This window comes from Kwoniella bestiolae, chromosome 7 (genome assembly GCF_000512585.2).
Source record: "Kwoniella bestiolae CBS 10118 chromosome 7, complete sequence".
Lineage (NCBI taxonomy): Eukaryota > Fungi > Basidiomycota > Tremellomycetes > Tremellales > Cryptococcaceae > Kwoniella > Kwoniella bestiolae.
Window position 1 is genome coordinate 1,338,292 of NC_089247.1, and position 19,527 is coordinate 1,357,818.

General features: G+C 46.6%; 5 protein-coding genes across 5 annotated transcripts; 3 read left to right on the plus strand and 2 right to left on the minus strand.

Moving 5' to 3' along the window:
• Nucleotides 1-1,095: 1,095 nt before the first annotated feature.
• On the plus strand, nucleotides 1,096-4,434 carry I302_108424 (uncharacterized protein; the record flags this gene model as incomplete). Its single annotated transcript, XM_019193804.1, has 3 exons — nucleotides 1,096-1,160; nucleotides 1,235-1,917; nucleotides 2,006-4,434. The coding sequence occupies 3 exons, from the start codon at nucleotides 1,096-1,098 to the stop codon at nucleotides 4,432-4,434; spliced, it is 3,177 nt and encodes a 1,058-aa protein (XP_019043927.1).
• A 564-nt stretch (nucleotides 4,435-4,998) lies between these two features.
• Nucleotides 4,999-9,066, minus strand: I302_108425 (uncharacterized protein; the record flags this gene model as incomplete). Its single annotated transcript, XM_019193803.1, has 4 exons — nucleotides 4,999-5,535; nucleotides 5,638-8,361; nucleotides 8,461-8,829; nucleotides 8,893-9,066. The coding sequence occupies 4 exons, from the start codon at nucleotides 9,064-9,066 to the stop codon at nucleotides 4,999-5,001; spliced, it is 3,804 nt and encodes a 1,267-aa protein (XP_019043926.1).
• A 1,935-nt stretch (nucleotides 9,067-11,001) lies between these two features.
• Nucleotides 11,002-12,991, plus strand: I302_108426 (uncharacterized protein; the record flags this gene model as incomplete). Its single annotated transcript, XM_019193802.1, has 8 exons — nucleotides 11,002-11,257; nucleotides 11,346-11,382; nucleotides 11,457-11,603; nucleotides 11,721-11,911; nucleotides 12,011-12,306; nucleotides 12,400-12,455; nucleotides 12,536-12,663; nucleotides 12,801-12,991. 8 exons carry the CDS (start codon nucleotides 11,002-11,004, stop codon nucleotides 12,989-12,991), a joined length of 1,302 nt encoding a protein of 433 aa, XP_019043925.1.
• Nucleotides 12,992-13,382: 391 nt separating this feature from the next.
• On the minus strand, nucleotides 13,383-16,486 carry I302_108427 (uncharacterized protein; the record flags this gene model as incomplete). The annotated part of the gene is made up of 4 exons (XM_019193801.1): nucleotides 13,383-14,492; nucleotides 14,551-15,984; nucleotides 16,079-16,349; nucleotides 16,425-16,486. The coding sequence occupies 4 exons, from the start codon at nucleotides 16,484-16,486 to the stop codon at nucleotides 13,383-13,385; spliced, it is 2,877 nt and encodes a 958-aa protein (XP_019043924.1).
• An 836-nt stretch (nucleotides 16,487-17,322) lies between these two features.
• Nucleotides 17,323-19,501, plus strand: I302_108428 (uncharacterized protein; the record flags this gene model as incomplete). Its single annotated transcript, XM_019193800.1, has 8 exons — nucleotides 17,323-17,554; nucleotides 17,630-17,660; nucleotides 17,728-17,825; nucleotides 17,904-18,054; nucleotides 18,189-18,704; nucleotides 18,834-18,957; nucleotides 19,057-19,143; nucleotides 19,265-19,501. 8 exons carry the CDS (start codon nucleotides 17,323-17,325, stop codon nucleotides 19,499-19,501), a joined length of 1,476 nt encoding a protein of 491 aa, XP_019043923.1.
• Nucleotides 19,502-19,527: the final 26 nt, after the last annotated feature.

Here is a 19,527-nt window from a genome sequence, read left to right on the forward strand (position 1 = left end):
TGTGTGTTGTGTGTGTGTGTGTTTCACTTCACAAGGTTACTGTTCGACTGACTGCTGTTCGCTTCTGGTATGATTATACAGTGAGGTCACAATAGGTACTTTGTATCTTTGTATAACGAAGCAATGCAATGTTACTCGCACTCGTACCAAAATTATCTTTCAATGAAATCCATGTTGACGATCATTCAAGTTACTGCTCCTCGCGTGTTCGCAGGTGGCGAGAAGTGGATGTGGCGGTTACAGCATCAGCATATTCCCCACGCTCTTCGGCCATATGTGTGAGCCGATTGTCAAGTCAGTCTGTTTTGCTTAGTCATTGCATGTAGTGATACCCTCTTTCGGTGCTTACTACTGTAAAGAGTCTCGGAATATCCCAGTATGTTCTGGGTAAATGCGTTCATTCCAGCTTTGAAACCGATGTCTGGATATATATAACTGGAATCTTCATTCTACGCTCATCCCCTCCGGATCTTTCAGGCTAAGCATGATTTACTGACTCATGAAGTTTTGCCCGACGATTAGGCTGCAGCTCCAACTTCCTATCGATTACTGCTCTTACCAGATTAATGCATATACAGTAATAACAGGATGATTCAGAATATAAACATCAGTCTGGTATACAATCCATCCACCCTGACGTGTCTTTTTTTGGTTATTACCGGTTAATGTGATCACTATCACTACCGATCTAGCCTTTTACAGTAGTTTGACCCTGAAGCGGGGAATGACGTCGGTCCCTGAAGTGTATTAATGAGGTTCATGTTCTCACTCTCACTCTGATGGTCGATTGTCGTTGATGAGTATAGATGACTGCGTGCTCCTCTCCTTGTTCATTATATTACATTACAACCCATCGAATAATCAACCCTTCTTCGTCATTGTTTGGTTTGTTCCCACTTGTTACTCTTACACACGTTCCATGACATTGGTTACACCTGCCTAGTCATCATCTAATTCCCTTCCTCACAACAACAAACCTTTCTCCATTCTCAATTTCGATTCTCAACATTCAACATCCATCATTTAGGATAATTGACGAAACCATCTCAATTCAACCCTTAACAGCCGATATCAAGTAGGAGGTAGACCATCAACATGGACGCTCTGAGACCAGGTCACGCTCATAGGAGCAGTAGTGATCGACTACTCAATAACTATCTGTGCGTTAATCCTTCTTCCTCTTCCTTCCCTCCCCATATCATATTCACAAGCTAACAACCCCAAAAACATATAGTGACTCGCAAAAATCACTTACCACCTCCCTCCTAACCCTCCTCTCCCACTCGCACTCATCCACCTCCTCCCTCCTCGCCTACGTAACCTCCTCACCAGGGGTGATCGTCCCCATCCGCCGCGGGGTCCGACACGCAGCCTTCGAAGGTCCTCTATCTTCTGAACTGACGAATGATCCTTATTCCCAGGAGGCAGAGCACGGCCAAGGCGGATGGGCAACCTACATCTCATCATTGGACCAATTCCGTAAAGATCTCAAACAGATTCATCTCCTGGAAGAGGAATTATCAAGGGTGAAGAGAGATCGGGAAATCCTAGTTACGAGATTGATCAAATCTACCAAATCACGTCCTACCAAGTCGGACCTTTCTGCTTTAGCTACATCGTATGCGAGTCATAATGGTCCTGCGCAGTCTAGTAGGAACTCTGTGTTGAGCATGAGCAGCAATGGTTCTACTACAGCTACGAACAAGGAGTCGAAGAGGGCCGGAAAACTGGCCGATGCACAGGCTGAATTACTGGGATGCGAGGAGCACCTGAGAGGGCTGGAAGTGAGGATTGAGAATGAACGGAATAAGGTGATGATGAGGGGACTGGAGGAGAGGTTCAGAGCTATGGATGCGGTGGGGAGGATGTGGGTGCAGCAATCTAAGAAGGGTTTGAGGGATTTGGAGAGATTGCAGGGTGAGTTTCTCAGGCTCATAAACATCTCTTCGCTCTTGCGATCATATAGTCCTTGTTCTGATTAATCGTCTTTGACCCATCGTTTTAGACCTCCCACCCGACGCATTCGAACTTGACTCCAACGGATCACTCGCACCATCCCAATCTGCCTCTCAAATCGCTTATGAAGACTCGCCCCATCGATTAGGGGGTGTACCATTCCCGAGAGGTTTCGGCAATACCCATGGTGCTGGGTCTATCACTGGTAGTATTCAAGAAGAGAACGAAGATGGAAGTTCGGGTGATGAGGCCCAGGGAGGTACTCTAGTCGTACATGAAAATCGACCTGAATCGAGAGCATCGGCTTTACAAGCTAGAGGTAGAACTACCCCCAAACCCTCTCCATTGGGTGTACCTTCCATTAACACACAAGTCAGACCTTTATCGTCTACCATCGGAGGAGGATCAAGACATGACTTGAACAATGATGATTCCGATTCCGATGCACCCAACTTCAGATCGGGTGGTAGAAGAGCGGCTAGTGATATTGGTGGAATGGGTTATAAACCTCCAAAAGGCCGACAACCTTTACGAAGAACCTTCTCGGACGATCAGCACAACAATAATAATCCTGTTACTCGAGGTAGAGCCAACTCTGATTCTTCAAGTATTGCCAGTCAACGAAAGAAGAAGGGATTCTTCGCCTCTTTAGGGCGACTGTTCAAGGGAAGTTCGAGCAAGAGAGGTGGACGATCCGGAAGGGAATCGCCACCTTATGGATCATCTTCTCATAACCGACGAGGTAGCGGAGGTGGGTGGAACACACGAACCGACTCTAATATCAAGCGGAGTGGTACTCTACGTAGCGCCAGGGGAAGAGGAGGGGACGATTCTTCCTCAGACGAAGATACGGGTAATTTCGTTAGTGTGACCAACAACCGAAACAGTACTTGGTCTATCGATAATAGTCGAGATGCCAAGGGAGGTATCAAGAGAAGCTCAACCATGCCAGTTGCAAGTGGTTTGATACCTTCTAAACCTGGCACCAAATCCGACCTAGGTATGAAGCGAAACTCCAGTCAAAGTACCATCACTGCGAAACCGCGTTCAGTCACTCCTCTACCTGCATCCGTCAATGCTCCAAGCAGTCTGAGTCGATCGAACACTGTCAAATCGTCCATGTCCACTGCAACCGCCAAATCAAGCGGTACGGTTAAATCAACGGGTACCGCAACAGGTGGAAAGAAAAAGACCAGAGCGAACGGATCAATCGCCAGGGCCAGTATAACCGCCCAACAAGCTGCGGAAGGTAGGAACATCATGCAACTTGTTGATGGACCACCTTCAATGCCTGAAGTACCTAAAGCCCCCAAATCGCAGGTCACCCCTCAGATGGAATTGCCCAAAGCACCGGGATCGTCATTGGTACATGCTGAACCACTCAAACCCCAACCCGCCCACCCCAATGGTGAAGTCCCCACCCTGGGAAGAACAATCTCAAGGTCAAACTCTGTCAAGAAAGTTGCACCCCCACCTAAATCTGATCGACCAACTTCGCCTACAATGAAGGATACTTCGCCTAAAAGATCGACTACACCATTACCACCCTCTCGAATGCTCTCGCCACCCCTCAAATCAGCTTTGAGGCCTTCCTCCCCTCTTCCCCCCTCACCACCTGCACTACCACAGGAACCTCCCAAACCAATGTTCACCATCACTGCTCCTGGGCCCGTCCAACTCACTCCAGAGAAGGAAGAACCAGAAGAGAAATTGATTCCTCCGCCTAACAACAAGCGGAACTCGTATCACTCTATGACATCTGACGGAGCGAGTATATACGAGAGTGCCAACGAAGGAGATAGCGATGAAGATGGACAGGGGTCAAGTGCGGACGAGGACGAGACGAAGTACAAGGTGGTGGAGAATGAGAAAGTCAAGAGGGCAGGTGAGATTGCCACCGGTGTATCGAGGTATAACGAGGACGATGGGGACGATACAGCCTCTGATCATACGGTCGAAGCTGTGCCTGCCCCCAGCTCTACGAGTACAAGGGCTCCACCACCTGGACCAATCAATGTTGATCCCCCCGCCCCCGGGAAAGCTACCAGCACCGTCTCTTCCAACGGAGTATCCCGCAGAAAATCAGTGAGGATGGCAGTACCCGATTCACCAGTAGTGGAGAAAGCCCCTCCGGCTGTGGTACCCCACAGCGCAACTACAGATAACGCGTATCAACCTCCCACGTCGAACTATGGGTACAACGAGGATCAATCCGAAAGGGAACGACCCAACTCGCCAGAGCCTGAACGTATTAAAGGGGATTGGTCAACGAGAATAGGAAGGATGAGGGACGATACTTCCGACGAGGACGATAGGGATCCGGAATACATGTCTGCGAGAAAGGGTTTGAGGAAATTGGAGAAGAAGTGGGATGCTATGAATGCTGAGGAGCGGGAGAGAGAAAAGGAGGGCAAGTTGAAGAAGAGGGGGAGCGTTAGGAGTAATAAGAGTAATAAGAGTAGGGGGTCGAGGGTTTAGTGTCTAGGATGGTTTTGTCGTTCGGTTGGGTCATATACACGTATAATTGTTACCTTGTATCGGTTTGGGTTTTGGAAAAGATGGAATGGATTGGAAATCTGATGGTGGATTATAATATCTTGTAGGAATGACAAGCAGAATGAATGAATTAGTGAAAATTGTGAAAGTGGAAATGGAGAATGGAATGTACCGTACTGTACTGCATGTCTCGATGTCTCAGCTGCTTCGGACGAGAATGAGAAGACCAGTGGAAACTTTCATCTGGAACATCGATCATGATCGCATGATCTGATTTATACATCCAGAGTAATTGCACGGCTTATCTGCACATGTTTGGACCATAGGATGCAGGAAAATCAAATTACCTCAAATTATATAACTTAATCAACTGCTATACCAAATTTAGAGTGCATGATAAAGTCCATCAAAAATAAAATGAATCCCCGAATTGTCCATTAATCACCATCCAAGGCCCATATGCCTTCCGTCTCTCCCATTCATCCTTATACTGTGCCCCCCGCTGACGGGTCTTATCTACCAAAAGTCCCACCACTCCCTACACTCTCACTCCCCGATTCTGATCCCCAACCTGTATCTCTGCGCCTGAACTGGCAATTGAGGCACAGGCCATTCCATCCGTTGTGGTAATGGCATATCCCAATCTTCGTATCCCCTCAACATCCTTTTTATCGTATTATCTCTGCTCACCCATCTACTGGTGGTAGATTCATTGATCACCATCCCGCCGATAGATGGAGAGGGGAAAGGGAAATCTATCATTTCCTCCAATTCCACTTGTGGGTCCGGGTCCAGATCAGATCCAACAGCGCTAGCTGTAGAATACATTGATATCCCCGAATTGACCGATCCGACACTAAGACATGCCTGGGTATGTCTCCTGGTCATACTTGGTCGGGCGGGTTCGGGGCGAGGTGGCGAAGATAAGAACGAAGTGGGGAATTGAGGTTGGGATTTGTACCGTGGTAAGGAGGGTCGACTTATAAGTTTGACGATTGAGAATGAGGAGGGTGTTGATGGAGAGGGAGGCGAGAGGGAGGAGACTACTCGGCTTATTGGTGCGACGTATATCGGGTCGGCGAGCTACGTTATACAAGATATATTCAGCGTTCAACTCAACCTCCTTTTGCCTTGTGTTTGATTACCTGTCATTCTGTATCAATGTCGAGTCGACTCAAAACTCACCATAATAGCCACCTGCTCGATCAGCCACCTTACCCTCCCCTTCCTCTCCTCATTCCACCTCTCATTAGATTTTTCACACCTATCTTTCTCAACCTGTATCAACCGATACAGAGCATCCTCGACTTCCCAAAGACTCAGACCGTCTTTGGACTCCTGGTGTCTTCTGAACAGGTCTAACACCTCCATAAGCGGTACAGGCGATTTCGGTGAGAAAGTCTGCGAATGACTCGAGTATTTATCTTTCTTGTTCGACGAGGCGGGAGAAGAAGATCCAAAGGACGACGTAAATGACATGTTTCTCGCTCTGCTCATATTCATAAATGAGAATTTGCCTTGCAATTGAGAGCAAGGTGGTGGAGGAAGGATCTTCAACGGATTGGAAATCCTAGATCGAGCTCGTACTCTGGGCGTGACATCCGATTTTGATGTATCAGAAGGGTCTGAACCAGGGAGATGGGTAACCTTCGAAGTGGGTGTAACTGGATCTTCAACCTTCTTTCCAACCTCCATCCCCAGTTCTCTCAGCTCTCTTGAAGGTGATACCTGTTCGCCATCGAATATCGCAAAATGTCGATGAAGTTGTCTTCGAGATTTATCGACTGGTCCCAATGATGCTCTGCGCCTGTCAGGAAAGACCAAGTGTGAATAATCATGAGGATGATACAGGGTCGCTTCAGACGATAGGGTTGAGAGTGGTTGGTGACATCCGTAGGGGTAGGGATGTCGAGTAGTAGTGGGAGTGACTATGTGGGTATCGAAAGTGGATTTCGAAGGTGAGTCTTCTGTCATTGATGAGGGAGATAATGGACATGTCGGTGATATGGGCTCGACGGAAGATATGCTTTGATCACCAGCAGGGTGAGTGGCCAAGTGTTCTTCTTCGTCGGCGTGTTGCAATGTGAGCTGAGTTCGTGAAGCAACGGGCGTCGAAGGTACACTGCTCGAACCTAATTCTTCAGTTGTGAGGTGACTGATGGACCCGGAAATCCTTGTCCTACTTCTTCTGAGGCTGGTGATTTTGGGTGGTAATCTTGTATATTTCTTTTCAAGATCCGTGAGATCAGGAAAGGAAGCTGAGTTTCTCTCATACCTTCCCCAATCACTCTTCGATGCAGATGGTGGAGTGGAAGGAGGAAGGGGAAAATGATATTCAACGGCTTTAGATTCGGTATGATACTCCTTATGCGCTTCTTGGATCTCGAAGCAGGACAATCTCGTGCCTTCAGTTTGGGAGTCGGTAGTGAGAAGAGAAGTTATAGTGAGGACCGAATGTGCACTGGTAGATTGTCGTCGACCGAATGCCTTAGTTGACCTTTCAGATCCATGTTCTCCATCCGTTCGATAGATGTCTTCAGATCCACCATGATACCAAGTGAGTCGAGGCTTCTCTTCCGCAGGTTGATAAGTTGGATTTTCGTCTTTTAGGTCGAGTCTCCCTTCATCCTCATCTCCCTCATGCTCATGTCCATCTTCGTTCTCCCCCGTTCTACTTTCCTCCAACGTATCAGGTAGCTGCGCCACTTCGTCCAAAAACTTCTCCAGATTGATTGAATCTCTTGCCAAAGAGCCTCTAACACCTTCAGTGAGTGTACCTCTTTTGAAAGGCGATGACGTATCAGACCTGTCCTGAGTGTATGTTCCCAACGAGGAGTAGCAAGTGTTGACCAGCGGAGGCAGGTCAAAAGCCGATCTCATCGATACGAAAACCTCCTTCAACCCCATCAAGTCTTTCTTACCTATCATTCTCTTCTCCAGGTGCGATAATAGCTCTTCAGCCTGTTCCCTCCCTCCACCAAGGAACCAACTCTCATCTTCATGTCCGTGTAAATGGTACTTCATCTCCATCAACTGGTTCAACAGTACCGTTCGTACATCTTCTGGATCAGTGAGGGACATCAAGGATGACGTGAGATCATCTCTGCATGTTGTGCGAGGTCTGGATGTTGTCGTGGTATCATCAGATAGAATCGATTGACGGATGTTGGTCTCGGCAGGAAATTGAAAAGTGACTGTCGAGGATGAGGTGAGTGAAGAGGATTCAGGTATGGTATTTCCACCAAAATATCCTGAAGAAGGCCTTGAACGGTCGGAAGATGGGAATCGAAGTTTGCTGGAAGATGAGTTGTTCCGTTTATGATATAGCCATTTCGGGGTATGATGGCTGAATGATCGTTTCCTGCCCATCCTGCTGAATGACAACAAGGACAAAGCACTCGGTGAAGTGAGTTGGGAATACAAGTCTTCAGGTTCAGTCTTTGTTGTCGAGGTGGTATCGTGGTTCAATCGAGTGGGCGATGTAGATGGCGATGACCATAGTAAGCCAGATTGGTCGGTTGAAAGAGCTGTCGAAGTGGTATGGCAGAATCCTATCTCCTGTTCTGAGACTGTGTCGATAAGAGCTCTATTCTCACTATCTTCGATCCTAATCTTGATGGCAGATACTTCATCCAGAACAGCTTGATGTCCAAGTCCAACAGAAAGTCTTCTTTGGATCCATGATCGAAGGTAGATCTCGAGGTGTTTTGCATCGTTCTCGTTCTCCTCTTCACGCATCGTGCTATGTATAGACTCGGTGGAAGTCGTAATCGAGTGCTGAAGTAACGAAGAACTCGAGAATGGATTTGAATTGAATCGTGTGATGAGCTGAGAGCAAGTCACGAACCCAAGTTGAAATCTGAATTTATGTAAGATGGGTACGATGTTGGTTTCTCCCTGAAGTTGCAACTATCAAAACAGGTTATTTTGAGTATTAGCTTTGAACTCAACTGCTTTCATCGTCACCAAAAGAATGGGAAAAGTGCCTGGGAGGGATCTGAAACTCACTTCAAACTCTACTTCAGTCAATGATTTGCTTATCCAATCTATGAGGTTTCCCTCGTTATTACCTTCAGGAATTTTCCACTTTCTGTCTCTCCATAATGTCGAGATGTATGATAAGCACAGCTCGTGTATGAGAGGTTCATCACAGAATGGTCTACTCCCATCATGCTGGTTCTCGTCGCTCAACCTTGAGAGAGCTTCTATAAGCTGGAAGCGAGTGATGTTGGGTAGTGTCACGGTAGGGATGAGTGGTGGTGGTAATGGCGGTTCGGTGGTTGGGAAGTAAGGGTTCGAAACAAGGTTGACGAAAGGAAGAAGAGTTTTCATCGGGGCTGAACGAATAACATTTCGTAGTGGTTCTGTGACGTATATCTGGGCTCGACTGTCATGTCAGCTCAATATACCTTCGTAAACGTTTGGAGTACCGCAGCTCACAACTTCCAAGACCTGTTGAATGTCCCTACACCATTCTCTGACTTTTCTTCCTTCCTTCCAAGCTTTGATAACGAACTCGACCAGACATCCTTCCGCTTGTCTACTCGGGATGTTCCTCTTCTGCAGTATCTCAGCTAGGACTGCGCTTTGTATGGGCAAGTCGAGTAGCGTCATCCTGCGTGTACGAGGGAATAAGATCGAGGTGGTAGGGGTACATGGTGAGTGCATTTTCGAGCGTCGAATATAGGTATTCAGTCGAATGTGTGGTAGGTGCCTATATGAGTGATAGGTTGGTCGAGTGAAAATGGCAAAGTGAGGAGAGTAAGGGCGTAAGTGAGAATGGGGGGATATGGTGTGTGTATATATATAGTACGATGTCGATCTTTCCAGGTCGACTGATGGCCGAAGGGGTCAGTCCTTATTGCACTTGTTGATTTCTATTTCAGTGCCATATCGGCTTTGTCGTTAACACATCGATATCGTGTGACACCTTTTCCTCTTCATTCCCCGTATACTGATGATAATGATGAGACTGGTGGTTGATCGGTTCCGAGGTAATTCGGTGGTACGGTATGAAAGATGATCGGTAAGTCTGGTGAGACATGATGGACAAGCATGTTCTGATATGTCGTGTTTCCGGCATGTTTGCGCCTGTTTGAATTATTGTCGCTGATGAATGATGTTGATGATGATATGATGGATTGATCTGATGGTAAAGAGTCATTCGTTCAGAATATGGTCAGTAGAAGTAAGATGAAAGATCATCACGTCCGTGTGAGACAGGACATGGTCCAAGCGTACTTCTGAGCATGGGTCATTTTGATGATCAGTAATTGATTATATCCTTACTGTTACTTTACTCCCGAGCTATACAATCAGATCCACGTTCGAGCTTTGATGTATAATCCGAGATGAGACACACACAACAGACACGAAATCACCCCTTGGCATTGTTGTTTTGGTTTCGGTACAGTCATCTCTCTCTACCCTAGAGGAGGTCCTTTGATTAATCTGCTCGACGTAGATCTGTGCGTGACCGACTTGCTTCCTCTCTCTCTCTAAGTATGCGTCCTCGCTTAAAAACAGAGTCAACTCGATACCTCATCTGTTCAAGGAGGCGCAATTGATCATCATCATCATCATCACTCAATCCGTCGGTTGAGGTGAATCTTTCTTTCGACCCAGCGTACAGTGTGATTACCTATCACGGACAGGCAAATATTGTCCCCGATCCAGCAAATTTGTCTGTCCGTATCGCAATCGATCAAGTGATCGGTTGGTCATACCTTCATAGATGCGCACTTGGGATGTTTGCTTTTTGGAAAGACGATAGCAGGTTTATACTCGTACTCGTAGGTGCCAAGTAGGTGAAAGGCGTACGTACGTAAACCGCAAATCCACTAATTTAGCGTCTTCTTTGCAAGACAACCTTTTCAAGCTTTGCTTTTCCTTTTTTCTCACCCATCCTTTTTCCTATCAATACTCCGACCATAAGAAGTTACAGTACACTCGCCATCGTCAGTGTCATGAAATATTAATTGGTCTGTCAAAGCTGTTCAAATATGAGTACCATTCAAATCCAGTCCTTGCAACTCACGTTCACGAGTAGAATCAACTCACTCCGCACGCACAACTCCGATCGGCAATCCCAATCCCAATCTTAACGGATCCCTTCGGTAACAAACTGAAAAAAGGGTCCGTATTTATCGGAAATCTTGATACGAGCAATGAGCAATGCAGGAGATCACCACTATGACGAGTTTGTCTGAACACTAAGGTACATCATCGTTGAATATTACTCGAATTTCAATTGACCGAAGCGAAGATACTACTATACTTCGAGCAGAACAGCTAAGCTCAAGATGCGATTGGGATTTCGGATTGGGGTTGGACTTCGGTCATACATCGCCGTTGACGTTTGAGGTTTAGACGAGATTGATTATATACCCCACGTAAGTTTGTAAGTTTGTTTACACTTTTGTCCCCTCTTTATTCGTTATCTCTTATTCATCCAAAGCAACCAATCCATCCAGCAACCGATAATCCGTAACATCATTCTATTCCTCATAATAAAGTAGTCTTTCGATACAGCTCAGACCATCTCGCAATATGACTCCCAAACACAAACCAACTCTAATCATATACGGCGCAACCTCATTCACCGCTCGACAGCTCTTACATTACCTCGATACCCATCCTGAAGGGGATCAATTCGAGTTCATCCTAGCCGGACGGAACAGGCAGAAATTGGAAGTGGCCAATGCCAAATTACAGAGATCCAGGGAGATAATCGTATGCCAACTGGACGATGAGAATGGGGTGAGGGGGATGATAGAGCGAGGGGAAGTGGTGGTCAATCTTGCTGGTGGGTTTATCCTACTTCCAAGCTGAATTGCGACTTCAGGAGGTAATGTTGAAGAGCTGATTTGATATCACGATGGATTGTCTAACAGGCCCATTCAGATGGCACAACGCAGAAGCTCTAATCAGGTAGGTCGACATACCTCTACTGCTCGGTGTGCGGGCTGACATGGAGGTAATTTTTTGCGGGTATGGGTATCCAGAGAATGCTGCAGAACCGGAAAACACTATATCGACCTGAGCGGTGAATCCTCATGGCTTGCAGCAGAGATCATACCGAAATACGATGATCTAGCGAAGAAGAGAGGTGCCATTATAGTTCCTTCATGTGGATTCGATTCTGTTCCTTCGTAAGTTCTACTACTTTCCCTTCCGATATACCTATACTACAAAGTTTATATACTCTTCATCAAAGGGATAAACTCCAAGATACACCTGAGCTCATCCACTGTGTGTTCATGATCTAGCGACCTATCTCTCTACCTCGCCCATAAGACCTTACAGAGCCAATACCCCAACTTGACTATCGAAGAATCAACGTCATTCTTCAAGTTGAAGGGAGGATCCATGTCTGGAGGGACCATCCAGACTATGCATTCCATGGCGGAGCTGCCTAAGGACAAGAGGCGGTCAGGGGAGTATGATTGTGTGCCGAAGGGTAAGTTAGGTCACCACCATATCCCCATACAGCGTTTCAGTAACTACAAGGAAACATCGATCAGAGTGTATGCTAAGTGTCACTTGTTCATCCAATCAGACGAAAGGATAATTAGGTCTTCCACACCCCTCAAACTGCAATACAACCTCTCCATACCTCAACCAGACGCACAACCCCGATTCGGTTCCATATTCTTCATGTACCCATACAACCGAACTATCATCAGGCGGTCCCAATACCTGTTCAATACCCTCCCATCTGACGAGTCGAGAGTGAAATATGGCAAGGAGATGAAGTACGAGGAATCTATGGATCTTGGTCTGGGCAGGGTCGGGTCAACATTGTTTAGTTTGGGGTTAATTTTGGGTTTGGGGCTGTTCTTCCTTTCGAGATGGGTGAGTATGACGAGGTTTTACTTCTCACTTCTCAGAGTCCATGTAGCGAAGATTGTATATTGAACCATTCATTGATGCTTGGTTTGTTGTCAGATACGTAAATTGTCTACATACATCTTACCAGGTCCAGGCCAAGGCGTCTCAGACGAGTGAGCGGTCCTTCCTTTCCCCCTACATCCTTACCTACGAAGTCACCTTGCTAATTCGTGGCTAAACCCCCCGTCCGCAGACAACTATTCAAAGCTTCCTACGTTGTCGATAACCTCTCCACCTCCTCCCGATTGCCCAACGGAGATCGTATGAAAGTACTGACGACCTTTAAAGGGCAGGGCGATCCAGGATACCTAAGTACATGCTGTGAGTGATGCCTCTCCTAGTCCCACATCACTTCACATCAGCTCGACTGAACATCCAATCATCCAACAATGACGATCAAGGTCGAAAATCAATGCTACGTACCATCCAATATACTGATAATGATACCTCACTCGCAGACCTACTAGCCGAATCTGCCCTGTCCCTCGCTCTCGACAAGGACACATTACCGCCCATAAGCCTAAGAGGGGGGATGTTAACTCCCTCTATAGCCATTGGAGATACATTGGTAGAGAGGTTGAATAGGTCTGGGAAGGTTGTGATGAGTAGTGAGATATTGGATCAGAGCGGTGGGAAGAAGCTCGATTAGCGATTGGGATTGGGATTGATACAGTATAGAGAAACTCAACTACTGAAGTGATTTAACGAAAGATATGGTATGGTAGATCACTATTGGAATGTGTTGAGCCTTGTTAGATCTAGAGTCGCTTATAGTACATGGGTACAGCTGATAGAATAGAATAAGAGACCGATGGGTTATATATATATATATATTCGTTCATTTGGGCATCAGAATAGATCAGTATCGTAGTATAGTTTGATGTAGTTCATGCATTAAATATACATATGTAAATCATCAACGCTCTCGTATGTTCATCTACAACTCATCTTGCTATTACAGGATCCAACATCACTGAACAAATACGTGGACCACGAATCACACCCCATAGATTACACAGTACACATCATCCAACTCCCACTCAATACCCATCTCGCCAAATCTTAAATCCCAATTCACCCCCATCACCCCAAAACAAATCTTCTTCCGTCCTCTCTTCTACCCTGAGGCCTTTCTCACCCCCATCCCCATCCCCCTCCTCATTTCCCTCCTGTGTCTCTTCATTCTCCTCCTCATCCTCCTCCTCGACAGTAGATAACCTCTCACCCTCCTCAAAAGTCCTCAACCATCTATTCTCGGATCTGCCACTCCTACCTCTTCCTCTCTTATTATTAACTTGAGGTTGGACATCTCCCATCTCAATATCCTCTTCAGCTTCCATATCTTGATCTTCATCAGAAAACCCTTCGATCTCGTCTCCCAGCTTCTCAGTCTGAGCAGGGAATGGGTATCTACTAATTCTCTTATTCTTCCTCCGAGTATTAGCATTAGTACCGAGGTGAGTATTGGCGTTGGATCGTCGTTTGGTTGAAACCCTCGACACAGGAGGGATGTTAACGGTATTAGCAAATGCCGAGAGTGGTTTAACAGGTTTAGGTATTCTTTCAATCTCTCTTTCTCTAGGTGGAGATCGATCTCGGTCTTGGTCTTGGTCTTCTTCCATATTCAGATCGTGCTCACGATCATGGTCATACCTCTCATCATCAAGAGCGCCATACTCATCTTGATCATCTTGTTCACTTTCACTATCCGAGTCGTCAGATACAGGATATCGTTCAGCAGGTCGATCTGATCTGGCTCGTTTCCTTCTTCGATGGTCATAAGTCTTTTGATGTCTTGCTCTTTTTCGACTCGATCGTCCCCTTTTCTTACCTCTTGATGTCTTTGCGGAATGCCTTGAAGAGTCAGAACGACGTGAATGAGAGGATTTTCCTGATCGGCGAGAGTGAGCGGTATGCGGCGAAGATGGGAGGTAAGTATCGTCTTCTTCGCTTGATGAGAGAGAGGAATCAGAGATATCAGTGCTTGTTTCTGTCTCGGAGTCATCAGTAGAGTCGTGACGGTAGCGATGCGCATGATGATCAGTGATCTGCACTTGTCGACTTCCGTGGAGATGTGACGTTTCGAAGCGAGGTGAGTTTCTCTTGGTGGATGAGGAGTGAAGGGAACGATGGGTATCCACCGGAGCCATCTATATCTACAGGGGTTAGCTCACATAACTATGCTATTTCATCAGCTGAGAGACGTACAGACATATCACCTCCACCATCTTCCAAGCTCAGCATATCAGGTCTAAGCAGATCCAGCTCATCGTACGTGCTATCCGCCATACTTTCTAGAGTCTGCACGACCTTCTTACTCAGGCGTTGCGGATGATCGGAATTGGAAGACTTGTTCTTCAGTTTTTTCCTCTTCTTCAGATCAACAATGTCTTTATGAGCCTGTTGTAATTTAGCGGGAGGGGTCTCGTTGTACATGCCTTCACCAGTGGATCCGGGTTGACCGCTCGAATCTGTGTATTGGAATGACTGCATTTGACTGTTCCAAGTGGAAGTAGATGGCGGTGGTCGGGCATAAGTGAGCCTATTGGGATCTTGCGCATGTATCTCTCGATAAGTCTGTTGCACTTGACGACTCGGGATGGGGGTCATACCTGCACCAGACGCGGCAGTAGGAACAGAGGGAACGGTGGAACCGGGAGTAGGCAGGTGAAAAACTTCCGGTGTGGATCGGAATCTGACTTGAGGTTCATTTTGCCTAGGAGTGAAGGCTGGACCAGCTTGATGAGATGGGGTGATATTAACGGGAGGTGCTTGTGGGAAGTATTGTTGTGTTGGACCTTGTTGATTACCTTGTGGGATGTTAGGCATAAATGGATACGATGGCTGATTCCCCTGCGGTCGGTGATTCTGCCTCAAGTCTTGATAAGGGGGTTGTTGGCCCTGTGAATAATCGGAAGATGGGTAGTTGTTTTTATTGTTATAGAAACGGCTATCTCGCTGAGGGGTTGAAGTAGCATCTGGGGTATGACCATCGAATGGCTGGATAGGAAGGGAGTTTTGATGCATCCCTCGATGGCCTGCGTCATAAGTAGGACCCACATTGTCTTGCCACTGTGGATGAGGATTGTTCTCCATAAGAGTGTTAAATGACGAAGATGCAGGTTGAGCTTGATTTGGTTCAGTGTGGTTGTACCATTGGTTGTTGTTGGAGTGGAGATAGATCGGGTTCTGGTTAGGGAAGGAATTGGAAGTAGGCTGATAAGGTAGCTTTAAAGATGGTTGAGGGGGAGCACGAGGTCGATAGTTATTTGAATGCTGATATTGTTGACGAGCTTGCTGGTATTGAGGGGGTAGTTGATCCAGCTGATCGTTTCCTCCATTCGTCGAAAGATTATTATGGTCGTACCTCGGATGAACATCAGTATAGGCATTGATAGTATAGCCTTGTTCCATGTTATGACCCCTGTCCAACTGAGGGTTCTGATTGTATGGTAGTTGATTTGACATGTTCGGTGGATCATTGAAGGAAGAACCACCACTAACAGACTGGTGGGAAGGACTGTCCTGTCGATCATCCGATGCTTGAACTTCATGTCTTCTAGGATATCCCGCCATCAACCCACTAACATCACTTCGTTCAGCTGCTAATCTCAGCCATTCAGGAAAGGCCTTGGCTCGGGACTGAGGAGATGGCATATCGTCAGCTCATGTTGAGACACAAGGAGACGAGAGATGTCGTCCCCTCTCAAGGTGGATGTGATGGGAAAAAGCTGACAACCTGAGAAGCCAACGTCGCAGGTCTCCTCTGCACATAATCCTTATCCCAAATATCATTGGCCTTTGTCGTCTTGATATCATTGATACCTATTCCCAGCTTTTCTCTGAGGGCCATCTCCTTCTCTTCCCTTTCTTTCTCCCGTCTAGCATGTACCTCTTGATACTGTTTTCTTCCTTCGATGATCGAGGGTTTACTACCAAAACTACCTTTGGGAGGGTGGTAGGTCCGTCGTCTGTCGAATAGTGTTGTAGGGATTTCGTCGGGGTTGCTAAGGCGATAAGACCAAGGGTATGGTAAGCTAGTGCGTTGCAAGGGTAAAGGAAGGGACGGTAAGTGCACTCACGGATCTTTGTTTCTTCTTTGTTGGGCTGCTTTGAACTCTTGGGAGAGTCTTTGTATTGGCATGGTGGGGGGTCTCGAGTACAGACGCTGAGAAGAGATCGATCAGAGTGTATATGATACCGATATGAATCTAACATGCCTTGCTGATCATATTGAAGATGACAAAGAGGAAGGAAGAAGAGAAGAAGAGGAGGATGGCAGTAGTAAAGTCAACCGCGTACATGTACCGCCGGTTATACTGAGCGGAGGGATATATGAAACGCCAACCACGTGGCATCATCTCTAAATGGACCTGAACCTGAACCTGAACCTGAAACGCACTGATCGCCAACCCCCTGATGTGATCGACCGTGACATAACGGATCACACTGTATTGTGCTACATACTGTACACTGTCCATTCTCAATCAAATGTCAATGCACCACTCACCACGATGTGATGAAACCAACAGCACAGAAGAACACAAAGATAGCCTCAGCGCTAGAGCTGCAAGCAGGTCTAGAGTTGCCATGTTGTCACAAAGACTGACAGCATGGTGGGGTAAATTTCAACAACGACCAACTATCTTATCATCCTTTCATACACTCACAACCACACTAGATAATCCCTTGTCTACTTGTATACTATTTCAGTCCTTTTCGTCTATCATACCGCAGTTTCTCATTCACACAATACCAATCAAACGACTAAAGTGATTGGCACCAAAATTGATTCTGGTAGTTTATCAGTGGAGTCAGACCGTTTCATCTAGAAGCAATCTATCCACCAATACATCATTCGACAACTGTATACCTGCCCTTTCATCATATAAATATATATATATCAAGTTGCCTATCAACACCACACTCATTACATATCTCTCTATTTCCTTCAACTGTACTCACCAAAGATAAATCACAATGTCACACACACCAGTAGACGATCATTTCATCTCCAACCCAGACCTCGACCTCCTAAGTCACCGACCGCACAAATCAGCGATGCTCCTATTCCAGGCATTGCAAGCTACTGCGGTGTTTAGAGTATGGCCCTCCCTGTTGTTTATTGGTGGATGGACGGCAGCGATTGTAGCGATTAACGAACAGACCAAGGCGGAGATGACTGTTCCTTCGACCTTGCTTACTGCTTTGGGTGAGTATACTACCCCTTTCTTCCTCTGTGATGGTCCTTGCAAGATGATAGCTAGAGCTAACGGGCGACGATCAGGTGTGTTGCTGGGTTTGACACTTAGTTATCGGTGGGTCGCTTCGCGCTACCTACTTGAGACAAGGATCATGACTGATGTAGCTTGTATGAGATGATAGTACCTCCTCAGCCTATGGTCAGTATGCAGAAGGACGTAAACTATGGACACAGATCATCCAAGGGAATAGAACGTGGGCGAGAATCGTGTGGATACACTGTGAGTTGACATACATATAATCCCGACACACTTTCCAAGATGTTTGCTGACATGAGATGTCTTGCTTCACGTCGAAAGGCCCCGATGCTATTCGAGCAGCTCCACCTGAAGATCCCCAACTCCGAGCCATCGAAGAGACCCGAGCTGTCATCGAGAAAGCCACACTTGTCAGAATGGGATTAGCTTTTGCCGTGGCTGTCAAGCATTATCTAAGGGGTGAAGAGGGGATGTGAGTGATGTCGATTCACTCGTGCGCTCATCCTTAAGCAGAAAAAGCTACATTTGCGCCCATAATCTGGGGTCAATCTGCGAACAATCAAGCTCAGATAAATGCTGATATACATTCGTATCCATTGCTCTCAGCCTCTACGAAGACCTATATGATCTCGTCAAATTCATTCCCTCCCTCCACCTCCCCTCAGGTATCCCCTCATCCGAAGACGCCAATATAGCTACAGGAGCCTTTCCACGACACCACCACTCTTCATCAATAACCATCCACTCGGGCACAGAGCTCAAAACACTTACCTCTCCTTCCCCATCCACCCAGTCTAACCCGGCCTTGGTCGCCAGACCGACCTTACATCCCGCCAGAGATCCACCCAAATTCCGATTCTCCGAGACATTCCCTTTCAAATACCTCGTAACTAAGCGTCAGAGGTACAAGGCTGCTGGGAGAGCGGCTATGCGAGAGAGGATGAAGACTGCCAAATCGTCTGGTGGGGTCGGTCAGAACGTTCCGCTGGAAATTACCATGTTTATGAGTAGTTGGATCGCGAATTTGCAGAAGAGAAAGACGATAGATGTTCCTACGACCAATGCGTTGTTGGCTGCTCAGTTGAGTATGTCCGAGGCGTTGAGTAATCTGGAGAGGATCCTGTGAGTGGTGTGATTTTATTGGGACGTGGTGATGAAAAGGGGGATGATATCGTTGTTCATTTTTATTAAAAGGATATTGTGATGGACTACAATCTGATATGCTTATATCTTGTACTTTGCTTATGATAGCACCACACCCATCCCGTTCTCTTACCTATGTCATATATGGGAAGTCACCTGGATATACTGTTTGGTCCTTCCCTTTCAGTTGTACGGTGCTGGTTTTGGGTGGATCTCCATCCCAGCTGTTGTGGTGAGTGTGCAACTAATCCTCCATCGGTCAACCCTATAAATGAAGGGCAACACATATTTTGTGACCGCTGAGCTAACATATGTTCGGATCGTATGATAGATCACCTCATACATCGTCTTGGGATTCGCAGAAATCGGCTCGGAGATTGAGAATCCATTCGGGTACGATAAGAACGACTTGAACCTGGTGAGTCAGTCCATCGTCTCCTGAAGCATACCTTTCTGTGATTATAATAATTGAGGTGTTCTAAATCGGGGTCGTTTCTGTTACACTACTTTCAACACTGATATCATGTTTGGTGCTATAGGACTTCTTCACAAACAACATAATCCGCGAAGAGTTGGCAGCAATAACCGCCCGCCCCTTCTCCCTACCTGACGAATGGATATTCACAAAGGGCAACGATATCCTCGGTAGAGTAGGTATAGGAGCTGACGAATTGGCTAAGAAGGGTTTGGAGGAAGTTAGGAATTCCCTGGCGGGGTTGAGTGGGGAGAAGGTACAGAATGAGGGATTGAGAGGGAGGGCTAGGAGTCCGGTCTAATGATCATGGTTCTCCTTGTCTCTGGA